General features: G+C 46.5%; 1 protein-coding gene across 1 annotated transcript in view; it reads right to left on the bottom strand.

The window, feature by feature from the left end:
• LOC146835060 (vitamin D3 hydroxylase-associated protein-like) overlaps positions 1-21,924 on the bottom strand; it is an 824,670-nt gene that overhangs the window by 382,247 nt on the left and 420,499 nt on the right. The window contains exon 4 of the mRNA XM_085599957.1: positions 17,448-17,581. Within this exon, the coding sequence (XP_085456083.1) occupies positions 17,448-17,581 (134 nt within the window). The remainder of the gene's footprint in view (positions 1-17,447; positions 17,582-21,924) is intronic.

Raw genomic sequence — 21,924 nt, forward strand, 5'->3', positions numbered from 1 at the left:
ATAGGAAACAAATATGTTTTCCTTCAGCATTCGTGGTGTCTCTCTTACCTCCGAGTAGAGGAGAGAGTGTCCGTAGTCTGCAACTGCCCCCAACCGCGTCTGGCTCCAATTCGAGTTGCCGGTACTGTTCGCGCGGTTTGTTTATCACTCGTGATTGAAGGTCACGTGACCATCTGTCATGTGTAATCATTGCCATAACATCGTCAAAATGGGTGCCATCTTTGAGGCTGTTACTTAGCATAGTGCCCACCATATATTGTGGGGTACAAGGTGATTCACAACAGTCCTGTCGCTAGTTACAAATTAAATAAGAGTCGCGTGAATGTGCGCTCAAAGATCCCGGGAAATTACGCACGGCGTTCGGTCAGCTGTGTGTGAGTTTATCGGATTAGGGTTAGTTATATATATATTAAAGTGAAAGATTAACAATAGTGTGCAGGCAATATCCAAAACTCTGGCGCCAAACAAATTAGTTATTTGGGAGGACCCTAACGTATTAGGGTCTCTCAATACTACGAAGTGGCGGCCATCTTCGAACGGGTAAGATCGAGTAAGCACGGAGAGCATACTATGAGAATCGGCGAGGACAGTTACGTATAGTGTATTGAGTTTGCGTCGTGGGTAGTCAGCATAAAAATGAATAGGAGCTGACAGACAATAGTTTTGTTGTCATCATGCAGGTTAAGTCAGTTAAATTGAGAAAAGAACCTAAGGTTACTGATAATAATGGGAATACAAAGGCCTTGAGAGATTCTTTCTCTATCTAGGAAATTGAGAATTAATATGTATGTTTGGAGATCATGCATACCGCTTGTGAACGGAGGGTGGTGATTTAAAAATTATATTCATCAATAGTTAAGGTGCAAGGGTGAGTGACATCTTAAAACAGTGTAGAATTACATTTATACATATAGAACAGAGTACATACATGACTTGCATAATTGTCATATAAGCTGGACAACTGTGTATATATGACAGGTAATGATGCGTCGCTCTGTTGACATATGAGATCATATCCTTATTTTCATTATCATTTTCCAAGGAAGTAATGCATTTCATCATCGACATTCATCCCTATATCAGTCGTACGCAATTTCAGAATCCAGGCTGCTTCATTCCTGCGAAGTGTCAGTTCTCTGTTACCCCCTCTGGGGTTCCTCATTGTTTGTTCTATACCATAGAATAGGAAGTCTTTATGTGTACCCTGAGACTGACAGTCAAGAATGTGCGTAGCGATGGGATATCTGCGGTCTCCCTGCTTGACAGCCCTCATGTGTTCGCCTATCCTGACACGTAAGGGACGTATCGTGCTCCCCACATATTTTCTGTTACATCTACACTCGATGATGTAAACAACAAAACTGGTGTTACAGTTAATATTTGTGAGAATCTTGTAGCATCTGTCATTAGGACCCATATGTTCCAATTTCTTGCTGTATGCCCATTTGCAGGCTGAGCAATGCCCGCATCTGTGGAAGCCCACCATGTATGTAGAAAGCCAGTTTTTGTTGATCGGAGGTGAGGGATAGCTTGGGCTAAGAAGACTTCTGAGACAAGTCCCTTTTCTATAGGTAATCTCAGGTTTATCGTCTATCACCCCTGTCATTGTCTCATCTTTCTTGAGGATATGCCAATGTCTGTTCAGACTCTTTACCAGAGTGTCAGAGAGATTATCAAAATTTGTAATGAACCTGACTTTGTTCTCCTCTTTCCTTCTACTGGCGTTATCCCTTAAGGTCGTTGCTCTTTTGATCCTCATGATCCTAGACTCAGCTTTCTTAATGGTTTTCGTGTTGTAACCTCTAGACTTAAAGCGTCTGGTCATTTCTGCAGTACATTTTGTGAAGTCCGAATCCTTACTATACTCATGTGTAAACCTGATGTTCCATGTATTGTCATTTAGGTGTTCCACAAATCTCATCTCTGTATGATCTGCCAGCACATGGGAACATACAGAGATGCTCATTACCATGATAGAACTTATCCTTGACAACAATGTTTTTCTCTTTAAAGACAAGTGGTACCGTCAGAAACAGGGAGTTGCCATGGGCTCCAGATTCTCTCCTTCGTACGCCAATCTGTTCATGGGCTGGTTTGAGGAGGAGTGGATCTGGGGCCATCATGGATCGGAATGGACAGAGTTCATTCTTTTCTGGGGCAGGTATATTGACGACTGCCTTATGATTTGGACAGGAGACGATATTGAACTGATGAGATTTGTGGAACACCTAAATGACAATACATGGAACATCAGGTTTACACATGAGTATAGTAAGGTGAAGGTGACATTTCTAGATACAGAACTGTATATTGAAAATAATCAGATCAATAGCAGATTGTATCGTAAAGAGACAGCTTGCAATGCAATACTGCATGCATCTAGCGCGCACCCCAAGCACCAGATTAATGCCATTCCCTATGGGGAATTTGTCAGAGCTAGACGCAATTGCAGTGTAGATTCGGACTTCACAAAATGTACTGCAGAAATGACCAGACGCTTTAAGTCTAGAGGTTACAACACGAAAACCATTAAGAAAGCTGAGTCTAGGATCATGAGGATCAAAAGAGCAACGACCTTAAGGGATAACGCCAGTAGAAGGAAAGAGGAGAACAAAGTCAGGTTCATTACAAATTTTGATAATCTCTCTGACACTCTGGTAAAGAGTCTGAACAGACATTGGCATATCCTCAAGAAAGATGAGACAATGACAGGGGTGATAGACGATAAACCTGAGATTACCTATAGAAAAGGGACTTGTCTCAGAAGTCTTCTTAGCCCAAGCTATCCCTCACCTCCGATCAACAAAAACTGGCTTTCTACATACATGGTGGGCTTCCACAGATGCGGGCATTGCTCAGCCTGCAAATGGGCATACAGCAAGAAATTGGAACATATGGGTCCTAATGACAGATGCTACAAGATTCTCACAAATATTAACTGTAACACCAGTTTTGTTGTTTACATCATCGAGTGTAGATGTAACAGAAAATATGTGGGGAGCACGATACGTCCCTTACGTGTCAGGATAGGCGAACACATGAGGGCTGTCAAGCAGGGAGACCGCAGATATCCCATCGCTACGCACATTCTTGACTGTCAGTCTCAGGGTACACATAAAGACTTCCTATTCTATGGTATAGAACAAACAATGAGGAACCCCAGAGGGGGTAACAGAGAACTGACACTTCGCAGGAATGAAGCAGCCTGGATTCTGAAATTGCGTACGACTGATATAGGGATGAATGTCGATGATGAAATGCATTACTTCCTTGGAAAATGATAATGAAAATAAGGATATGATCTCATATGTCAACAGAGCGACGCATCATTACCTGTCATATATACACAGTTGTCCAGCTTATATGACAATTATGCAAGTCATGTATGTACTCTGTTCTATATGTATAAATGTAATTCTACACTGTTTTAAGATGTCACTCACCCTTGCACCTTAACTATTGATGAATATAATTTTTAAATCAGCACCCTCCGTTCACAAGCGGTATGCATGATCTCCAAACATACATATTAATTCTCAATTTCCTAGATAGAGAAAGAATCTCTCAAGGCCTTTGTATTCCCATTATTATCAGTAACCTTAGGTTCTTTTCTCAATTTAACTGACTTAACCTGCATGATGACAACAAAACTATTGTCTGTCAGCTCCTATTCATTTTTATGCTGACTACCCACGACGCAAACTCAATACACTATACGTAACTGTCCTCGCCGATTCTCATAGTATGCTCTCCGTGCTTACTCGATCTTACCCGTTCGAAGATGGCCGCCACTTCGTAGTATTGAGAGACCCTAATACGTTAGGGTCCTCCCAAATAACTAATTTGTTTGGCGCCAGAGTTTTGGATATTGCCTGCACACTATTGTTAATCTTTCACTTTAATATATATATAACTAACCCTAATCCGATAAACTCACACACAGCTGACCGAACGCCGTGCGTAATTTCCCGGGATCTTTGAGCGCACATTCACGCGACTCTTATTTAATTTGTAACTAGCGACAGGACTGTTGTGAATCACCTTGTACCCCACAATATATGGTGGGCACTATGCTAAGTAACAGCCTCAAAGATGGCACCCATTTTGACGATGTTATGGCAATGATTACACATGACAGATGGTCACGTGACCTTCAATCACGAGTGATAAACAAACCGCGCGAACAGTACCGGCAACTCGAATTGGAGCCAGACGCGGTTGGGGGCAGTTGCAGACTACGGACACTCTCTCCTCTACTCGGAGGTAAGAGAGACACCACGAATGCTGAAGGAAAACATATTTGTTTCCTATCCACCGTCCCCTTCATGGGGCTTCTGCTCACTGCTTTTCAGAATAAGAGTTCCTCATTCGGAACCCTTCATTTTTTCTTGTTTATACTTAGATGGGCACCTCACACAAATACTGAGGACCGCTACGGATGAAATACGCCTTCCTAAACTAGGACTGAGCCCCCCCCGTCGATTGACTGTATGACCCGGAATTATCGTCATACATAAAGTATGTTCTTTTCGGCACATTGCCCGCAATGAGCATAATTACAGCGTTACTTGTTATATTCCACCTCGTGGTCACTAACAAATACTTGTACAATTTCTTTCCTTTGTACCCCCTCTCTACAGTGATTGTTTAAAATACAGTGTTCAGGTCAGTCTTTCCACATTGAACTATCAACACCAATACCTAGATATTCTCACATCACTTTATAACTAGACACTCACCCACGCACCACCTTTTACAGATCTGTATTCTGCATACCGCATGACTCACTGAGTTTGTCAGCACACAATGAAAGGACAATAGTCACATATGGAAGATCTCACATCATTTTGCCCTCACGCTAGAGCTACATGTTTCTGGTTGGTCACTTATTGATATAAAAAGAATGGTTCTCACTTGAACTCACGGTGCATGCTATACACCATAGCCTGTGATAGCACCTCCCACGTAAAGAAATCATAAATTCAACACCAACCCTGGGAGCACATTTGTTTGTAGTATCAACAAATGTTTGCAAACGTCTTGAGATAACAGCTGAACTAATGTCAACTTATCATATCAATTTGTACCTAGCCGTGAACAAGTCGCATGTACAATAATACTAGAGGCGACGAAACACGTGTTGGCTTGGGAACTACTGTGAAGACTACAAACTCACTATGAAAACTTGAAAATTAAATTGAAGAAAGAAACGGAGACTCACTTGTTGTGTTACATGTTTTAATTAACGCATTAATATTTGCAAAAATTACTTCTGCGTGTGCTTAGGTACCTTTTTGTGCCTTCCCTTGCCTCACCTGCAACCCCATCCCCCCAGAAGCTCTTCCTCTGTGACCTTGGCCTCTTCCCCACCGACCCAGCAGATCCTGATTACAAGTGGAAGAGGAAGTCCCCACAAACAGAAGGGAGTGCCCCTCACACCCAGACACCCTCTCCCAGGTGCAGTCAGACCGAGACACCCACCCGCAAGCCCCCCAGCGCAAGAAGAGCAAGACCCCCCACCACCACGCAGCTCCAAGGCAAAGTCTCCGTCCTCCATCCCCCAGGCCACCACTCCAGAGGTTCCCCCGCCACTACCTTCCCCGGGTTCCCCCACTCACAGATACACCATCCCCAAAATGCTAAGGCCACCCCCCCTAGCGCTTGCTCCTCCACACCTGGTCAGACAGTTGGTGCCACTGATGTGGGGACCGTGTCCCCCCCTGCCCTGTCGACCTCACCTGTCCCCCATTCTGCTCCCATGGATGTAGGCACTGCTTTGGAGTCCACGACCACCCCATCTGACTTGGGCACTGCAGTGGTGAGCCAATCCACTCCATCTGACCTGCCCACTGGAGTTGTTCCAGCACCCACCCCATCTGACTTGTGCCCCACAGTTGTGACAGCATCCACCACTTCAGTCATCTCCACTGTAGTTGCAAGTGTCTCGCCTGCATCCCCACCTCTTCACTGCCTCCTTCTGCTGCGCCATGATCCTGTCCCTGTGGTGCCTGGCCTGCCCCCATGTATGCCCCTCCGAGGGGATGACCCCGGTCCTTAGCAGTGCAGGCAAGCAAGGTGTGACAGTTGTCCCTCTAGTTCACTCCTTGGCATTTTGACATGGACTGGCCATTGGCCTTTTGGTTGCACAGACGTTTAGTATTTCATATACTGAATTTGTTACTCTAGTTCACTCCTTGGCATTTGGACATGGACTGGCCATTGGCCTTTTGTTGGAACAGACTTTTCACTTTTAATATGCTGAATAAAGCTTTTTTCTTTGTCCTTGTGAACTTGATTTAGCTGTACATCATGTTGATGTTGTTTTACATGCCTTTGCACCTGTAATGCTTGGTTTACAATGTTGCATACTGATGTGTTGATGTGAGGTACTCCCTGTGGTCCATGAGATATGTATCCTATTCTGGTGGGTATCCATGTCATCCTTTGCAGCTACCTGGGTGTGTCAGGATCAACTATTTGTGTACATCTCTCTGTGAGCATTTCATTCGCATGGTCACATCTGTGGTTTGCACCCCTGCACATATGATGTGCTTCCCATTGTCCAAATTGTCACTTCCACATACTTCGTGCTCATCAATACTGGACCTACAGGTGTGGGCATCATTGTATTAGGAGCAACTGGGGCCTCTGTGCAACTTGCTAGACATATGTTTTGGGTATGTGCAGATGACTTAGATGAGACTCACGTACCCAGGCTGTTGTGACCAGAGCCTTCATTGTGTGGTAACTGATGGCTGACTGACCAAGCGTTCTGCAGACATGAGTGGGACTTGCAGTGAATATGTTTGGCACAGCTGGGCTCCCACAGGAGTTGTGTCCCCTCAAGTTAGTGTGTTGTCCAGTGACATGGCCTGGGCCCATGGTGTGTGTTGTATGTGCATGTGTGTGTGTCCACATCCCTGTTCATACACAGACAGTGTTATCTTGATATGTCCCTGTTGTTGATGCTTGCTGAGTAATACTGGGTTCATCCCACTACTTTTCCAATCAGCTACCAGATGTGTGGGTGCGTGACACACTACTGTTAATTGGTGTATCATCATTGGGCTTTGTCAGTTCTGAGTGGTGATGATGTTGTCAGACACAGATGAGACACAGTCAGGGTTCCTCAAGGCGCTTGTTTGTTCGCAATATCATGTAGTTGTGCCTAGGTGGTGGTTTTCAGTGATTGAGTCATTTGTATGTGTGTGTGACTGCTCCCACTTGTCGGGTTCACGGCTGCGATGCTGGCAGGTGTCAGTATGGGTGCCTTGTGTTTCTCCTTGGCATCGCATAGTCCTGGGACTGTGGCAGGGATTCTGAAGGTTACATGACCTTTGAGGTCATGGCCATGTACCGCATACTGTGCAGTGTGTCTGTCATTCCCCAGGGTTGTAAACAGTCCTTGTGTGATGTGTGTGTGCACCTTAGTTCCTGCCAACATTCCTGTGTTTGTCATGGGTGCATGTGCAATGTCACCTGTCCATGTGGACTTCACAGATACATATTGTTGCAGTTCAGGTGTGTGGTGTTGAAGGTGGACTGATGTGAATGTTTGCATGGATGGTCCCCTAGCTCCCGTTTGTCCATGGATGAGGGGCCATGCTGAGTGATTTGTGTTTGTGTATGTGTGATGTACGTTTGTGGCACAGGACACATGTCTGGGTTTCCCAGTTTGTACGACATCTGCCTTTGTCATCACAGTGGAGGTGTCATGCATGCTTGTGTCACACCACTGTCTGGTCCCTGGGGGGGTAACTAGTAGGCCTGGGCTAAAATTCCATTCCGCTCGCGGAAATTGTGATAATTTGACATTTTCACGTTCCGCGGAGAGCGCGAAAATGTCAAAATTTCCGCAATCCACATCTTACTGGAAATTTTCTTCTTGCTCGAGCTGTAAAAAAATACATTTTCGCATGCGAGCGTTCGCCTTACCTGAATCCCCGCGTTCGCCGACACGTTTTCCCGATCCGGTCGCGTTCTCCACGAGATGTTGGATTGTTGGTAGCCATTTGCGCTGTCTCGTGTCAGTTCGCGCCCGCATTAACGTAATTTGTCACGCGATCACGTCATTCATCGTGTGATCATGTCTTTCTTCTCACGATCATGCACCGCGAGAGTATGAGATGATTGAGATCTCGCGCCCGTGAGCAACCGCATGGGTAAGTTGGCGAGCCGCGATCACGCAGAAAATACCACGAACGGGCGGGAAAAAAACTTCTGCATCTTCGCGATATTTCCACGTGTTTGCGGAGATTTTTTAACATTTTTGCGATAGTTTGTGTAAGTGAATTTCGCAAATACCGCCCACCCCTAGTAACTAGACATAATATTGAAAAAAATATATAGAATGGACATAATATCGAGTACAAAATATAGAATGGACAAAATATCGAATGGACATAATATAGTGGTTGATAATATCGAAATGCAGGTAAGTATTATCGACTGTCAAAATATCGAAGTTCATAATATAGGCATTAAAATATATCGAATTTTTAATGATATCGAATTTTTTAAAGTGTTTTGTACGTTAGCGTATGTGTTAGTGTTTGTAATGTATGTTTAATTTTTTTAAATTAATACATTTTATGTTATTTAATTTTTGCGTCATTAAATTCCGTAGCGGGTTGTGGGTTTATAGGGGAATAGGGTGGGAAGTAATTTAATTATAGTAAATTAAATAGTAAGTTTTTAGGAATAATTAATAAGTTTTAATTTAATTTTGCGTTTTAGTTGTGTAGCGGGTTGTGGTTTTATAGGGGAATAGGGTGGGAAGTAATTTATTTGTAATTAATTAATTATTGAAAATATTTTTGTGTATTGATAATTAATTTGCTGTCAATTAATTATTAATTGGTATTTGTTATTTATTCATTTTGTATTGAAAAGTAATTGTTTGTTAATTAATTATTAATAGGTAATTAATTTCTAATACATAATATTTATTGGTATTTATAAATAATTAATTATTAAATATTTTGTAATTGGTAATTAAGTTTAATTAATATTTTATTGGTATTGATAATTAATTTCTTTTTATTAAAATATTAAATCATTACTTTCCCTACTGTTGCACTCACTGGAGTGGGAATAGTAATTTTTACCCTTCGCTATCCAACGCTTTCCCTACTGTTGCACTCACTGGATTGGGAATAGTAATTTTTACCCTTACGCTATCCAACACTTTCCCTACTGTTGCACTCTCTGGAGTGGGAATAGTAATTTATACCCCTACGCTATCCAACGCTTTCCCTACTGTTGCACTCTCTGGAGTGGGAATAGTAATATTTACCCCTACGCTATCCAACCCTTTCCCTACTATTGCACTCTCTGGAGTGGGAATAGTAATTTTTACCCCTACGCTATCCAACGCTTTCCCTACTGTTGCACTTTCTGGAGTGGGAATAGTAATATTTACCCCTACGCTATCCAACCCTTTCCCTACTGTTGCACTCTCTGGAGTGGGAATAGTAATTTTTACCCCTACGCTATCCAATGCTTTCCCTGCTGTTGCACTCTCTGGAGTGGACATATTAAATTTTACCCTCCCGCTATCCAACGCTTTCCCTATTGTTGCACTCTCTGGAGTGGGAATAGTAATTTTTACCCCTACGTTATCCAACCCTTTCCCTACTGTTGCACTCTCTGGAGTGGGAATAGTAATTTTTACCCTCCCGCTATCCAATGCTTTCTCTACTGTTGCACTCTCTGGAATGGTAATGGTAATATTCACCCTCCCACTATCCAACGCTTTCCCTACTGTTGCACTGTCTGAAGTGGGAATAGTAATTTTTACCCTCCCGCTATCCAACACTTTCCCTACTGCTGCACTCACTGGAGTGGTAATAGTAAATTTTACCCTCCCGCTATCCTACGCTAAAAATATTGAATAATTTTTATTAATATTACGTTAATATATATATGAATTAAAAAATAAAAATGTATGTTTTTTTAACTTACATTAATTATTTATTAATTTAAAAGTTCTTTAAGTATTTTAAGTATGTTTTGTTTAATTATATTTATTATATAATTAATTTTACATTACTGTTAAGACATTTAAAAAATTCGATATTTTGACTAACTATATTTTTTACAACGATATTTTGGATTCAATATTTTTTTCCTTACCTGTTTGTAGATAGGGATTCGATATTTTGGCATTCTATATTTTTTCCTCGATATTTTGGCAGGTCGATATTTTCCTCCTCAATATTATGTCAGTGATCGCCCTGGGGGTAGTGGTGTTGTGTGTCCGTCTCTTGCTGTGTTATTTGGTGTTCATTCCAGCTTGTGTCACATGTGTCTGTTGTGCTTCCTCTCATCTCCCAATGCCTGATTGCCCACTGAGGGTGTCCCAATGATGGTTTACTTTTGTATGGCACTGTGTACACATCTGTGTCACTGTGGTTCAGCCCCCCTCATGTGTTGTCTAGTTGCCTGGGGATACTGTGACACACACACATGTTGTCTCCGATGTGCAGTTTGCCTGTTTGTGCATCTGCACCAGTGCATTGGTATTGCTATTGTGGGCCATGTTCTAGATGCTGTTTCTGTGATTTTGCATTCTATCCCTGTGAGTCATTTCACATCATTGGGCACATTCATCCTGGTTGTTGGGTGCCATTGCTGGCATGGAATGTGAGTTTGTGAGCTGACACCTACAATCTACACATATTGTTTTGATTGGTGTGTCTATTTTCAAGATGTGTGCATGCTTGGTGATGCTCACTTCTGCTGTTGTGTCATTGTACGCTGTGTGCATTGTCAGCACCCATGTGTGGTGCTTGTCTGCACATGGCCGAGAGTGTTATCTTTTCACAGCACTGTTAGCCTCACCACATCTCTGTGTGTATTGGACACAACCACTAGTTTGCCCCAGAAGTGTTTGATGTGTTGGGAGCAGGGATCATACATGCTGTTTGTTATTTGCAGCTTTGACCATGATGACACTTACCTTTTGGTCTCTGTGATGAGGGGGGTTTGGTCCCCATCACCACAATGCTCCACATCTGCTGCCTTTTTTGAGCCCCCACTTAACTTCTGCTCTACACAGTGAGGGGGTGTTCTTTTTACATTGCCACAGTGCTATGGTGATGCTTGCCTTGGAATTGGAATTGGAAGTACATTTGTAGAGCGCGAATTGCTGCCCGGAGGCGTCCAAGCGCTGAGAATACCAGTAATCCAACCAGTGGATCCAGAAGTAGGAGGGGAGAGAAGTTAGACTGAGTGAAATAAAAAGGTTTTCAGCTGTTTGCGGAAGGCCGTCAGCTTGGGGTCGGCTCTAAGATGCGGTGGCAGGGCATTCCAGGCCCTAGCTGCGTTGTAGGAGAATGTTCTGCCTCCGGATCTGGTTCTTTTAATTCTGGGGGCCATCGCAAGGAAGGTCTGACTAGAACGTAGGCTTCTTCTGGGCGTGTAATGGGAGATTAGGTCCCGAGTAATCCTGGGGCCGGCGTTCCAGAAGGCCTGGTGAGCTATACACATAGCTTTAAACATTACTCTCTGACGCACCGGTAACCAGTGGAGGGAGACCAGACCCGACCTCACTGACTGTCTGCGGGGGAGGTCTAATAGAATGCGTGCTGCGCAGCTCTGAACTGTCTGCAGCCTTCTCAGAGTGGCTTCAGGGGCACCAAGATATAATATGTTATTAAAATCAAGGCGTGACTGGATAAGACCTTGTACGGCCACTTGTTTGGCTTCCAGGGGGAGGAGAGGGAGAATTTTCTTTAGCATCCTCATGATGCCAAAACAAGTAGCTGAAAGTTTTGTAGATTGTATGTTAAAAGACAAAGATCTGTCCAGCCAGACTCCAAGACTCTTGATACTATTTTTAGGAGTTGGGGGAGGTCCTAAACTAGGCGGCCACAGGGAGGTGGGGAGGCTGAGATCTGAAGAACCTAGGAGCATGAGCTCGGTTTTGTCCCCATTCAATTTTAAGCAGGACAGGGACATCCAGGTCTTTACTGCCTCTAAGCACTCTCTAAGTCCACCACAAGCAGATGGATTGGCAGCCTGCGTCATGGAGACCACCAGCTGCGTGTCGTCCGCATAGGAAATGATCTTTATACCGAATGGGCGGACGACATCAGCCAGTGGCCTCATGTACAGGTTGAAGAGAGCAGGACTCAAAGAGGAGCCCTGGGGGACTCCACAATTCAGAGGTCTCCTGGTGGACACCGATTCGCCTTCAAAGACGCGGAAAGACCTATTCTCTAAGAAGGACTGGAACCATGACCAGGCTTTATCCTTAATCCCGGCTTGGGATAGGCGTTCCATCAGGGTGACATGGCTGACCGTATCAAAGGCCGCGCTGAGATCAAGGAGGATCACTGCCACTGATCCTCCATGATCAAGGATTTTCCTGGCTTCCTCTGTGACCATGAGGAGGGCGGTCTCGGTCCCATGCTTTGGTCTAAAGCCCGTCTGGGTGGGGTCTAGTAGATGGTTATCTTCCAGGAAATTTATTAACTGTGAATTAATATATTTCTCCAGGATCTAACCTGTCCAAGGGAGCAGGGAGCTGGGGCGGTAGTTACTCAGGTTAGTAGAGTCCAAGGTAGGCTTCTTCAATAAGGCTCTAACCATCGCCTGTTTCCATATGGTGGGAACCGTGCCGGAGGAGATGGAGGCATTTAAGACCTCCCTAATAATGGGTAGAGTGACCTGCGAGGCTGCCATTATTATGTCTGGAGGAGCTGGGTCTTCTGGGGATCCGGAATGAACTTTCCGTGCCAGGGAGTCCAGAGTGACGAGATCCAGAGGGGGAAAGTGAGTGAGCAAAGGTAGCTGATACGTAGATGAGGGGGTAGCGGGATCTGGAAAGGGGATAGAGGGATTGGGGTTCTTAGGAGGGAAAGCGGAGTAGATAGAACTTATTTTCTGATAGAAAAACTCTGCAATATCGTCACAGTAGGTAGTGGACTTGTCCACGTGCAGGCAAGGGGCCTGTTTAGTGAGAGTGTTGATGATCCGAAAAATTTCCTTAGGCTTTGATTTGGCAAGTAGAATATTCGCGGAAAAGTATGAGGCTTGTGCTGCTTTTATCATAGTTTTATATTCGCTGATGGCATTTCGGTAGAGAGTTTTATTGTCTGTGGAGTAATCAGAACGCCAACGTCTCTCCGATTGCCTGCAGAGACGTTTCCTGTCTCTCAGGGTCTCAGAATACCACGGGGAGGATTTGTGGGAGCGTTTAAGCGTAATTACCTTTTTTGGTAGGACAACGGCAAGGGATTGAGTGATCCAGCTGGCGTATGCCTGGTAGGCAAGGTCGGGGTTGGCACGAATCCTAGGTGGATTTTCAGCAAGTTTGCTGGACCACTTGTCCGCCGCTAAGCGGGACCACGCTCTCATGAATCTCGTGGTGGGTGTTGGCTCAGGGTTTTTAAACACAGTCCAGTTAATGGGGATCAAGAAATGATCTGTCCATGGCAAGGGAATCGGTGGCGTGATTAAAAGGCCGGGGCAGTTACTGAAGACCGGATCCAACAAGTGGCCCTTCACGTGGGTGGCCGTGGGCACCCGTTGGGAGAGTTGCAGGGCTGCTAGATCCTCTGCTAAAGTCAATGCTACATGTTCTGAGGATGATTCAAAATGAAAATTGAAGTCTCCCAACAGGATATAGTTGGAGGTGGTATTAAGACGTTCAGCCACACTAGAAGGTAAGCTGACATGGAATTGCTTCGGGGGGCCGGGGGGGGCGATAAATAAGAGTGCCAGAAAGGCAACTATTAGGTGTTAATTCGATGTTGAAAGTAAGACTCTCACAGTCCGTAATGGTTTCCGAGATCACTCGGCAGAGAAGTTGTTCTTTATAGATTATCGCCACACCTCCTCCTTTCCCTTTGGGGCGGTCTTGGCGGGAGATTCGAAAACCTGGAGGAATGGCTGCTATGACCGCGTGATCGGCCTCAGGAGATAGCCAGGTTTCTGTAAGGAACAATATGTCTGGTGCGTGTTCCTCTATTAGCAACGCAATTTCGGTCGCATGTTTTGGGAGGGAACGACAGTTCAATAACAACATACAAAAGTTGTGTAGAGGTTCCAAATTACATGTGGGTCTGAAGGAGTGGGAGCAATCAGGGCATGTGGTCGGCAAGGTGTCAGCTTGGTAGCTGTTTCGACTACAGTTCCTGTTAAGTATCCTAAGACTGTGGAGAGTGTCAGCACTATAGGTGATGGGACCTGAGGGATGAGAGGCAGGAGGACTGGCCCTAGGCCCGGACTCGGCACGGACGAGCGCAGACGAGCTTGCCTTATGCGCGCCTTCGGCGCGCAATCGTCGCGCCCGCTGCGCTCGTCCGCTGCGCCTCCGGTGAATACACATTATTATAGGGCTGGGAGGGGGGTGTGGCCTCGAGGGGGGCGTGTCCCTCGCTACGGCGTGGCCGATGGCGCCTGCCAAGACTCCCGCAAGCTCTCAGCGTTAGGATCGCTGCTGGGCGCTATCAGGCAGGGAGCAGGAGGCAGCAGGGGGGCAGTTAGAAGACAACAGCAATTGCAGGTAAAAATTTTAAAATTAAGCATGTGCAAATAACGCTAGACTAACTCCCGGCTGAGCCTCAGGAGGAATACGGTAAACTAACGCGCTCGTAAGTCAGCGGTCAGATATACTCAGTGAAGGGGGCGAGGCCTCGAGGGGGGCGTGTCCCTCGCTACGGCGTGGCCGATGGCGCCTGCCAAGACTTCCGCAAGCTCTCAGCGTTAGGATCGCTGCTGGGCGCTATCAGGCAGGGAGCAGGAGGCAGCAGGGGGGCAGTTAGAAGACAACAGCAATTGCAGGTAAAATTTTTTAAATTAAGCATGTGCAAATAACGCTAGACTAACTCCCGGCTGAGCCTCTGGATGAATACGGTAAACTAACGCGCTCGTAAGTCAGCGGTCAGATATACTCAGTGAAGGGGGTGAGGCCTCGAGGGGGGCGTGTCCCTCGCTACGGCGTGGCCGATGGCGCCTGCCAAGACTCCCGCAAGCTCTCAGCGTTAGGATCGCTGCTGGGCGCTATCAGGCAGGGAGCAGGAGGCAGCAGGGGGGCAGTTAGAAGACAACAGCAATTGCAGGTAAAATTTTTTAAATTAAGCATGTGCAAATAACGCTAGACTAACTCCCGGCTGAGCCTCAGGAGGAATACGGTAAACACTCATGTGTTGGTCACACATGTGCTGTTACCTACATTGTATGCTCGTAGCCATAATCACTGTTGTGGGCATTTGTCACAGACTACACACTGTTGTCATGATGTCATGGGGGATGTATTTTGCGGACATACCTGATGTTTGCGTATGCTGGATGTGTTGCGCATCACCCATCCTATGGCTGGGGGTGGCAGGGGTGATGGGCAACATAAGCCCTATGGCTGGGGGTGGCAGTGGTGATGGGCAACAGGTCCCCTGTGGGTGTGGGTGGCAGGGGTGATGGGCAACATAAGCCGTATGGCTGGGGGTGGCAGGGGTGATGGGCAACAGGTCCCCTGTAAGTGGGGGTGGCAGGGGTGATGGGCAACAGGTACCCTGTGAGTGGGGGTGGCAGGGCTGATGGGCAACAGGTTCTCTGTGAGTGGGGGTGGCAGCGGTGATGGGCAACAGGTCCCCTGTGAGTGGGGGTGGCAGTGGTGATGGGCAACATAAGCACTATGGGTGTGGGTGGCAGGGGTGATGGGCAACATAGTCCCTATGGGTGGGGGTGGCAGTAGTGATGGGCAACAGGTCCCCTATGGGTGTGGGTGGCAGGGGTGATGGGCAACATAAGCCCTATGGCTGGGGGTGACAGGGGTGATGGGCAACATAGTCCCTATGGGTGGGGGTGGCAGTAGTGTTGGGCAACAGGTCCCCTATGGGTGTGGGTGGCAGGGGTGATGGGCAACATGAGCCCTAAGGCTGGGGATGGCAGGGGTGATGGGCAACATAAGCCCTGTGAGTGGGGGTGGCAGGGGTGATGGGCAACATAAGCCCTGTGAGTGTGGGTGGCAGGGGTGATGGGCAACAGGTCCCCTATGGGTGGGGGTGTTAGTGGTGCTGGCCATGCAACCCCTATGGTGGGCTGTAGTTAGTGGCCAGGATGTGGATCCCCTGTGTGTGTGTGCCATTTTGCAGGTATGTGTCGTTTGTTTGTGTTGTAGGTGTCTGACTTAACGTCAGCGCCGTCGGCGTCGGTTCCTGATCCGGTCATAGATGTAGAGTACTGGTATGACCTGCGCGATGGGATTCATGATGTGTTCGTGTCGTACACGCTGCTAGTTGCTCCGTCTCGTACCCGCTGCAAGCTGAACCGTCTCGTAGCCGTGTATTGATTTGTGGCGCGAATCGTAGCTGATATGCTTGTTTTCTGGATGCTGTGACATGCCGTATGTGACGACCCGTCCTGCGTGTAGAAAGTACGCATCGTACTTGTCATGCCGGAAACTGCTATGGATACTACTTCCGGGCGACTCGGTTCCTCTTTAGGAGTTACGGCTCAGACGGAGAATGGAGCTAGATTCACAGCCTACATGTCAGTCGTGTTTTTGGCAGTTATGCGCATCGTACTTACTCGACAGGACGGACCGGCTCCGGGTACGTGTCGGTCTCACGGTAAGGCTACGGATTGCTGTCCGACCGGCCATCGGAATCGTCCCCTTTAAGTAGAGTCCAAAACTATGCTGTCACTCAACTTGTCTTCGGACTGAAATGCACCCATCATGTCACTGGCTACTTTGATGATGCTTCATTTTCTCCCAGTTAAACAAAGGACTGACTTCCATGGCTTATGCTTTGCACACAAGGCTCTCAATGGTCCATCACCACACTTATCTTCAAAAGTGCTTCTGGGATATCAACTGACCACATGCCTAAGGATGGCTTCCCAAAAACACTTTGACTTTCAACCTACAAGAAATACAATAATGGTGACTTCTAATTTTGGAACTTGCCTTCTTTATTCCTATGTTCAGAAGAGAAGTCTTTAAAGTAGAGAAACTCACTAAAGACGCATTTATCCTGTTTAAAGTGTTTATCCTTTCGCTCCTCCTGTGTAACACCACAATTTGAAAATACTTTGAAGTCCCCCCAACTTTGCTCTAGTGGTTTATAAAAACAATGACTAAAACAAGATAACTGCAAGCTCTATTTCTTTCATGTACTGAAACATAACTTGAGATCCAGTAAGGCTTATTTGATGACCCAGTTCAGCTTGACTGTCAAGAGTCATGGCGAGAGATTTATCCGTGATCTTGGGGCTCAACTACAGAACTCGCTATGACCAACCTAAGGGATCTTTCAAGTCTGGCATCTTTCAAGAAAAACGAAAAACCTGCAGGTGTACAGAGGCATTCTCTTTTCCAGTGATGTTCTTTCAGCATCCAGATTCAACAAAGGAATGCAAAGCATGAATAGTTGGACCTGCAACACTTATTTCTTCATGATTATAAAAAAAAGCCATTTGAAATAAAAGCACATCATTACCTACACAATGCCTGTGGGATATTAGTCTTTACAAAGGGAATGCCTCCCTGCTTCTTCAAAACCTGGATGAGCACACAGTCCTCTTGTTCCAGAACATTGTGAAATTGTAAAAGGCCGCAACCACTGTCATAACCCTACAAGGACAAAAAATGAAACAACATATACATCAGAGGCTTGTCGGAAACCATGTTTCATTTAATAACAACAAATGAAAAATGTCCTATTAGGCACGAAGGAAAGTTTCAATACTATTAAGGACTCAGAGGTGATGATTATGCTCTACTTTATTTTCCATCACCAGCAGTATTCAAATTTAACAGAAAAAACTCTCTTTCCCATGGAACATCGGGAAAGGCCAGTCCCAAAGGTCAGCCAATCAGAAGCTGTATACGTCCTGAAAGGTCCGGGGCTGCTGGGATACTTCCTCTTTCTTGACTGCGATCATCCAGACGTCATCGAATTTCACTAGTACGTTTTTGTAGACTCTGATCCTAAAAGAAGCCAAAGGATATCGAGATGAACCAGAACTTAACGACCACAACGTTCACCAAATAACATAGTACAGGAGAAAAAGATCGAAGATTAGGAAAACACAAAGCCACTGAACTGTAAATCCATGTGAAACAAGACCATGCTTTACAATGAGAACTGTGAGAATACTTATACCATACGGAGTGCTGACCCATAGTCGAGGGTGGGTGATGACTGAATCCTCAGGAAACTCTGGGCAGGAATAATCCTTGCCTCCGAGTCCTTAATAGAATTAAAGGTTTCCTTTGTGTTTATTAGGATTTTTTTCATTCTATGGCAGGACCTGAAGCAAGGATTATGCTTGTTCAAAGTTTGTCGACCACTAGGGAAGCCATGTCAACGACTGGTTTAAAATAAAACTTTTTAAACATAGAGTCTGATGACTAGTCAGGGGCATTGATAATATCCTCGAGGCGTGCCCAGAGATAAAAGGCTTTGGAGGCAATAACGCCTCTAACTGAGTGAGCACCGAAGTAACAAATATCAATGCCTGCTTCCCACATGACCCTTCTGATCCATCTTGCCATGATGGGAGGAGAGACAGCCTTGAAGGGTTTCCCAAGAGATATCAGCAGCTGGTCAATGCCATGGGGGTGATATTCATCTGTCATGCTCTCATAAGCCTTGAGGCAACGCACCTCGCACAATTTAGGGTGTTTATCAAAAGCCTGGTACGAGATCACCCTAGAATTGGACTTAGTGTGGCAGGAAATATGGAAAGTGACTCCTTGAGGGGTAAACACCCGACCATGGAGATCCAGGGCTCTCACATCAGAAACCCTCCGACAGTAGACCAAGCAAAGAAGCATGGCCAACTTCACCGAAAGCTCCTTGCGGGAAAGGTACTTATTCGAGGGCCAGGACTTAAAAAGGGATAGCACCTTGTTGACGTCCCACAATTTAGAATATTTAGGTAAAGATGGCAGGGATAAGCGAATGCCTCTGATCAGTTTGCAGACAAACAAGTGTTCCCCTACAGCGTTACGCTGCACCGGGTGGTGGCCCGCTGAGTTTGCTGATCTGTAAGAATTAATCATGCGGTATGCCAAACCCTCCTTGGCCAGGGAGGCCAAAAAGTTCAAGATGGGTGCCACCTCGCACCCCACAGGATCCTGATCCCAGCCAAGGCACCAACCCACCCATCTGGCCCAAGCAGATCTGTATTGTTTGTTGATGCCGTCTGCCCATGCTGCTGCCAGGATGTTTTGAGCTTCTCCTGATAAGCCCCGGAGTCTACAACGTTGCCGGAAATGTGCCAAGCCATGAGGGGCATCCGGTTCTGCAGGACGAGGGGATGAGGCTCTCCCTGGGGATCCCGAAGAATCATCTGATCGCGGGGGAAAAGGATTGGAGAATCCCAGGAAAATTCCAGAAGAACTGAAAACCATACTTGCGACCTCCAATAAGGAGTGATCAACACTTCCTTCGCCTGCTGTCTGCGGACCTGAGCCAAGAGGCGCATTATCATGGCAAACGGGGGAAAGGCATAACCCTTCTCTCTCGACCAATCTTGAAGGAAGGCATCCATGGCCACCGCCAGAGGGTCCGGCTTCCAACTGAAAAATATGGGTAGTTGGTGATCCAGGCGAGAGGCAAAGAGATCCACAGAGAAGGGGCCCCAAAGGGCGTTTAGTCTCTGGAAGACTCTGGTATCCAATTCGCAAAGGCTCACATCCGACCAGACCCGGGTATACCAGTCCGCTACCACATTGGATGCTCCCGGAAGGTACTCCGCTGTCACAGACAAGTTTTTCCTTAGGTAAAAGGTCCAGAACTCCTTGGTCATATCTGCTAGTACCTTGGATTTCGTGCCCCCCAGGTGGTTTATGTAGCGGACAGCTGACACATTGTCCATCTTGAGAAGGACATTGCAGCTGATTCTGTCCTTCGTCCAGCACTTAATGGTGAAGGAACCTGCCAAAAGTTCCAAGCAATTGATGTCAGCTGACCACTTTCCTCCTGTAAAGGAGTCCCCGCAACGTGCTCCCCAGCCCGAACTGCTGGCTTCCGACTCTATGACAATGTCCGGAACTGAGCCCAAAATGGCCCTCCCGTTCCAGGCCTTCATATGGTCCAGCCACCACTTCATCTCTAACCTCACCTCGTCTGTGAGAGGAACATGCCCCGCGTACTTCAGGCCCTTCGTGAGGTGAGTGGCTTTTACCCGTTGAATGGCTCTGTAATGGAGAGGCCCCGGAAAGATGGCTTGGATGGAGGACGACAGGAGACCCACCACCCTGGCATCTTGCTGGAGAGAGAAGGTGGAGCGGGCTAGGGTTCGCCTGAGCTCCCAACGAATTTTGGAAGCCTTCCTGGAGGGAAGACTCAAAGTCTTGTTGACAGAGTCCATGACAAGTCCTAAAAACTTAGGGGCATATGATCAAGGGCATTATCGCCTCTTTAGCAGCACATTTTGCCGCTAAAGCGTAGATATTCTTATCGCCCTATTAACAAGGCGGTGCTAACATGCATCAGCGCATGTTAGCAGCCGATTTCATAACACATCTCATGACAGCGATAAATATCGCTAATGAGATGCAAAGTAGGCATTCCCTCCTAAGACAACATGTAAAATGCACGTAAAACCAATATCGCTGTATCAACAACGCTGCCCCTGAACAGCGAAGCGATAACAAAACGCGCGCTAAGCCCCCATCATCGCATGATTCCAATGCCAGAAAAAAACCTGATTTACCATTAATGCCTATGGGAGGTGGATTGTAAGGCTGAGTCCACACTCCCTTATTACCAAGCTTGGCATTAGCGCTGTGAAATCATCGCAGGATTTCACACGCAAATGTCCATTATCGCAGTCTATCGCAGGATTTCACATCGCCTGTCAGCTAAGCGTTGCTAATATGCCACTGACACGGCAATGAAATCCAGCGATAGCCTGCGATAATTTAAAGCGCGCTAAGCGCGTTTAGCGATAATCATCGCTTCTCCTCGTTAATACGCCCCTTAGTTTGCTGGGCTGGGATGAGGAGGGATTTCTTGTCGTTGATAACGAAGCCGAGGTTCTACAACAGAGCTACCGTCGTCTGCGGCTGTTCCGTAAGCATGGCTGGAAACTGAGCCAGCAGAAGAATTTCGTCTAGATAAATAATGAGGCTGAAGCCTCGTGCTCTGAGGTATTCTACTACGGGCTTGAGCACCTTGGTGAAGTACCAAGTTGCGAGAAGAGGCCGAAGGGGAGCGTTGTGAACTCATAAACCTGTCCTCTCCACTGAAACTGAAGGAACCTTCGGAGAATAAATCAGGACTGATAAATATGCGTCCTTTAAGTCGAGCCGCACCATCCAGTCGTTTGGGCACAGGAGGTCGCGCAGCAGGTAGATCCTCTCCATTTTGAAATGGCGGTAGACCAACCGGCTGTGGAACTCCTTCAAATTGATGACTGGGCGCTGACCCTCGTCTGTTTTGTCCACCAAGAAAATGTTGCTCAAAAATCCCCTTGGATGGAGGGAGGAGCACACAATCGCCCCTTTGTGAAGAAGATCTTGAACATCTTCGTCTACCAGGACATTCTGGACTGACGTAAAGACCAGGGGGCAGTGGACGGATTCCTGAATCGGGGTCCCGTAAAACTCGATATGAAAACCCCTGATGGCCTGTAGAACCCATGAGTCAGAAGTAATGGCCTCCCAATTGTGCGCGAATAGAGCCAGCCTGCCCCGTATAGATAAATGGGGGTAAGGGGAAAGACTCACCTGTTTGGGTCTGGAAATGACCTCTGCCTCTGCCTCTCGAGCCCCTGCCTCTGTTGTTTCGCCTCGACTGGAAGAACTCCTGCTTGGGCTGGTCGAGCACCTTCTCAGAGCCTTTGGTAGGGGCTTGAGTATAGAAGCGGCTGGTCGAGAACCCCCTGCCACGACCGACCCCGAAGAAAACCTTAGGGTGGAACACCGGCTTGATGGAAGCCTGTGCCTTATCTAAGGTGGTGAAG

Source organism: Triturus cristatus, chromosome 4_2 (assembly GCF_964204655.1).
Source record: "Triturus cristatus chromosome 4_2, aTriCri1.1, whole genome shotgun sequence".
Lineage (NCBI taxonomy): Eukaryota > Metazoa > Chordata > Amphibia > Caudata > Salamandridae > Triturus > Triturus cristatus.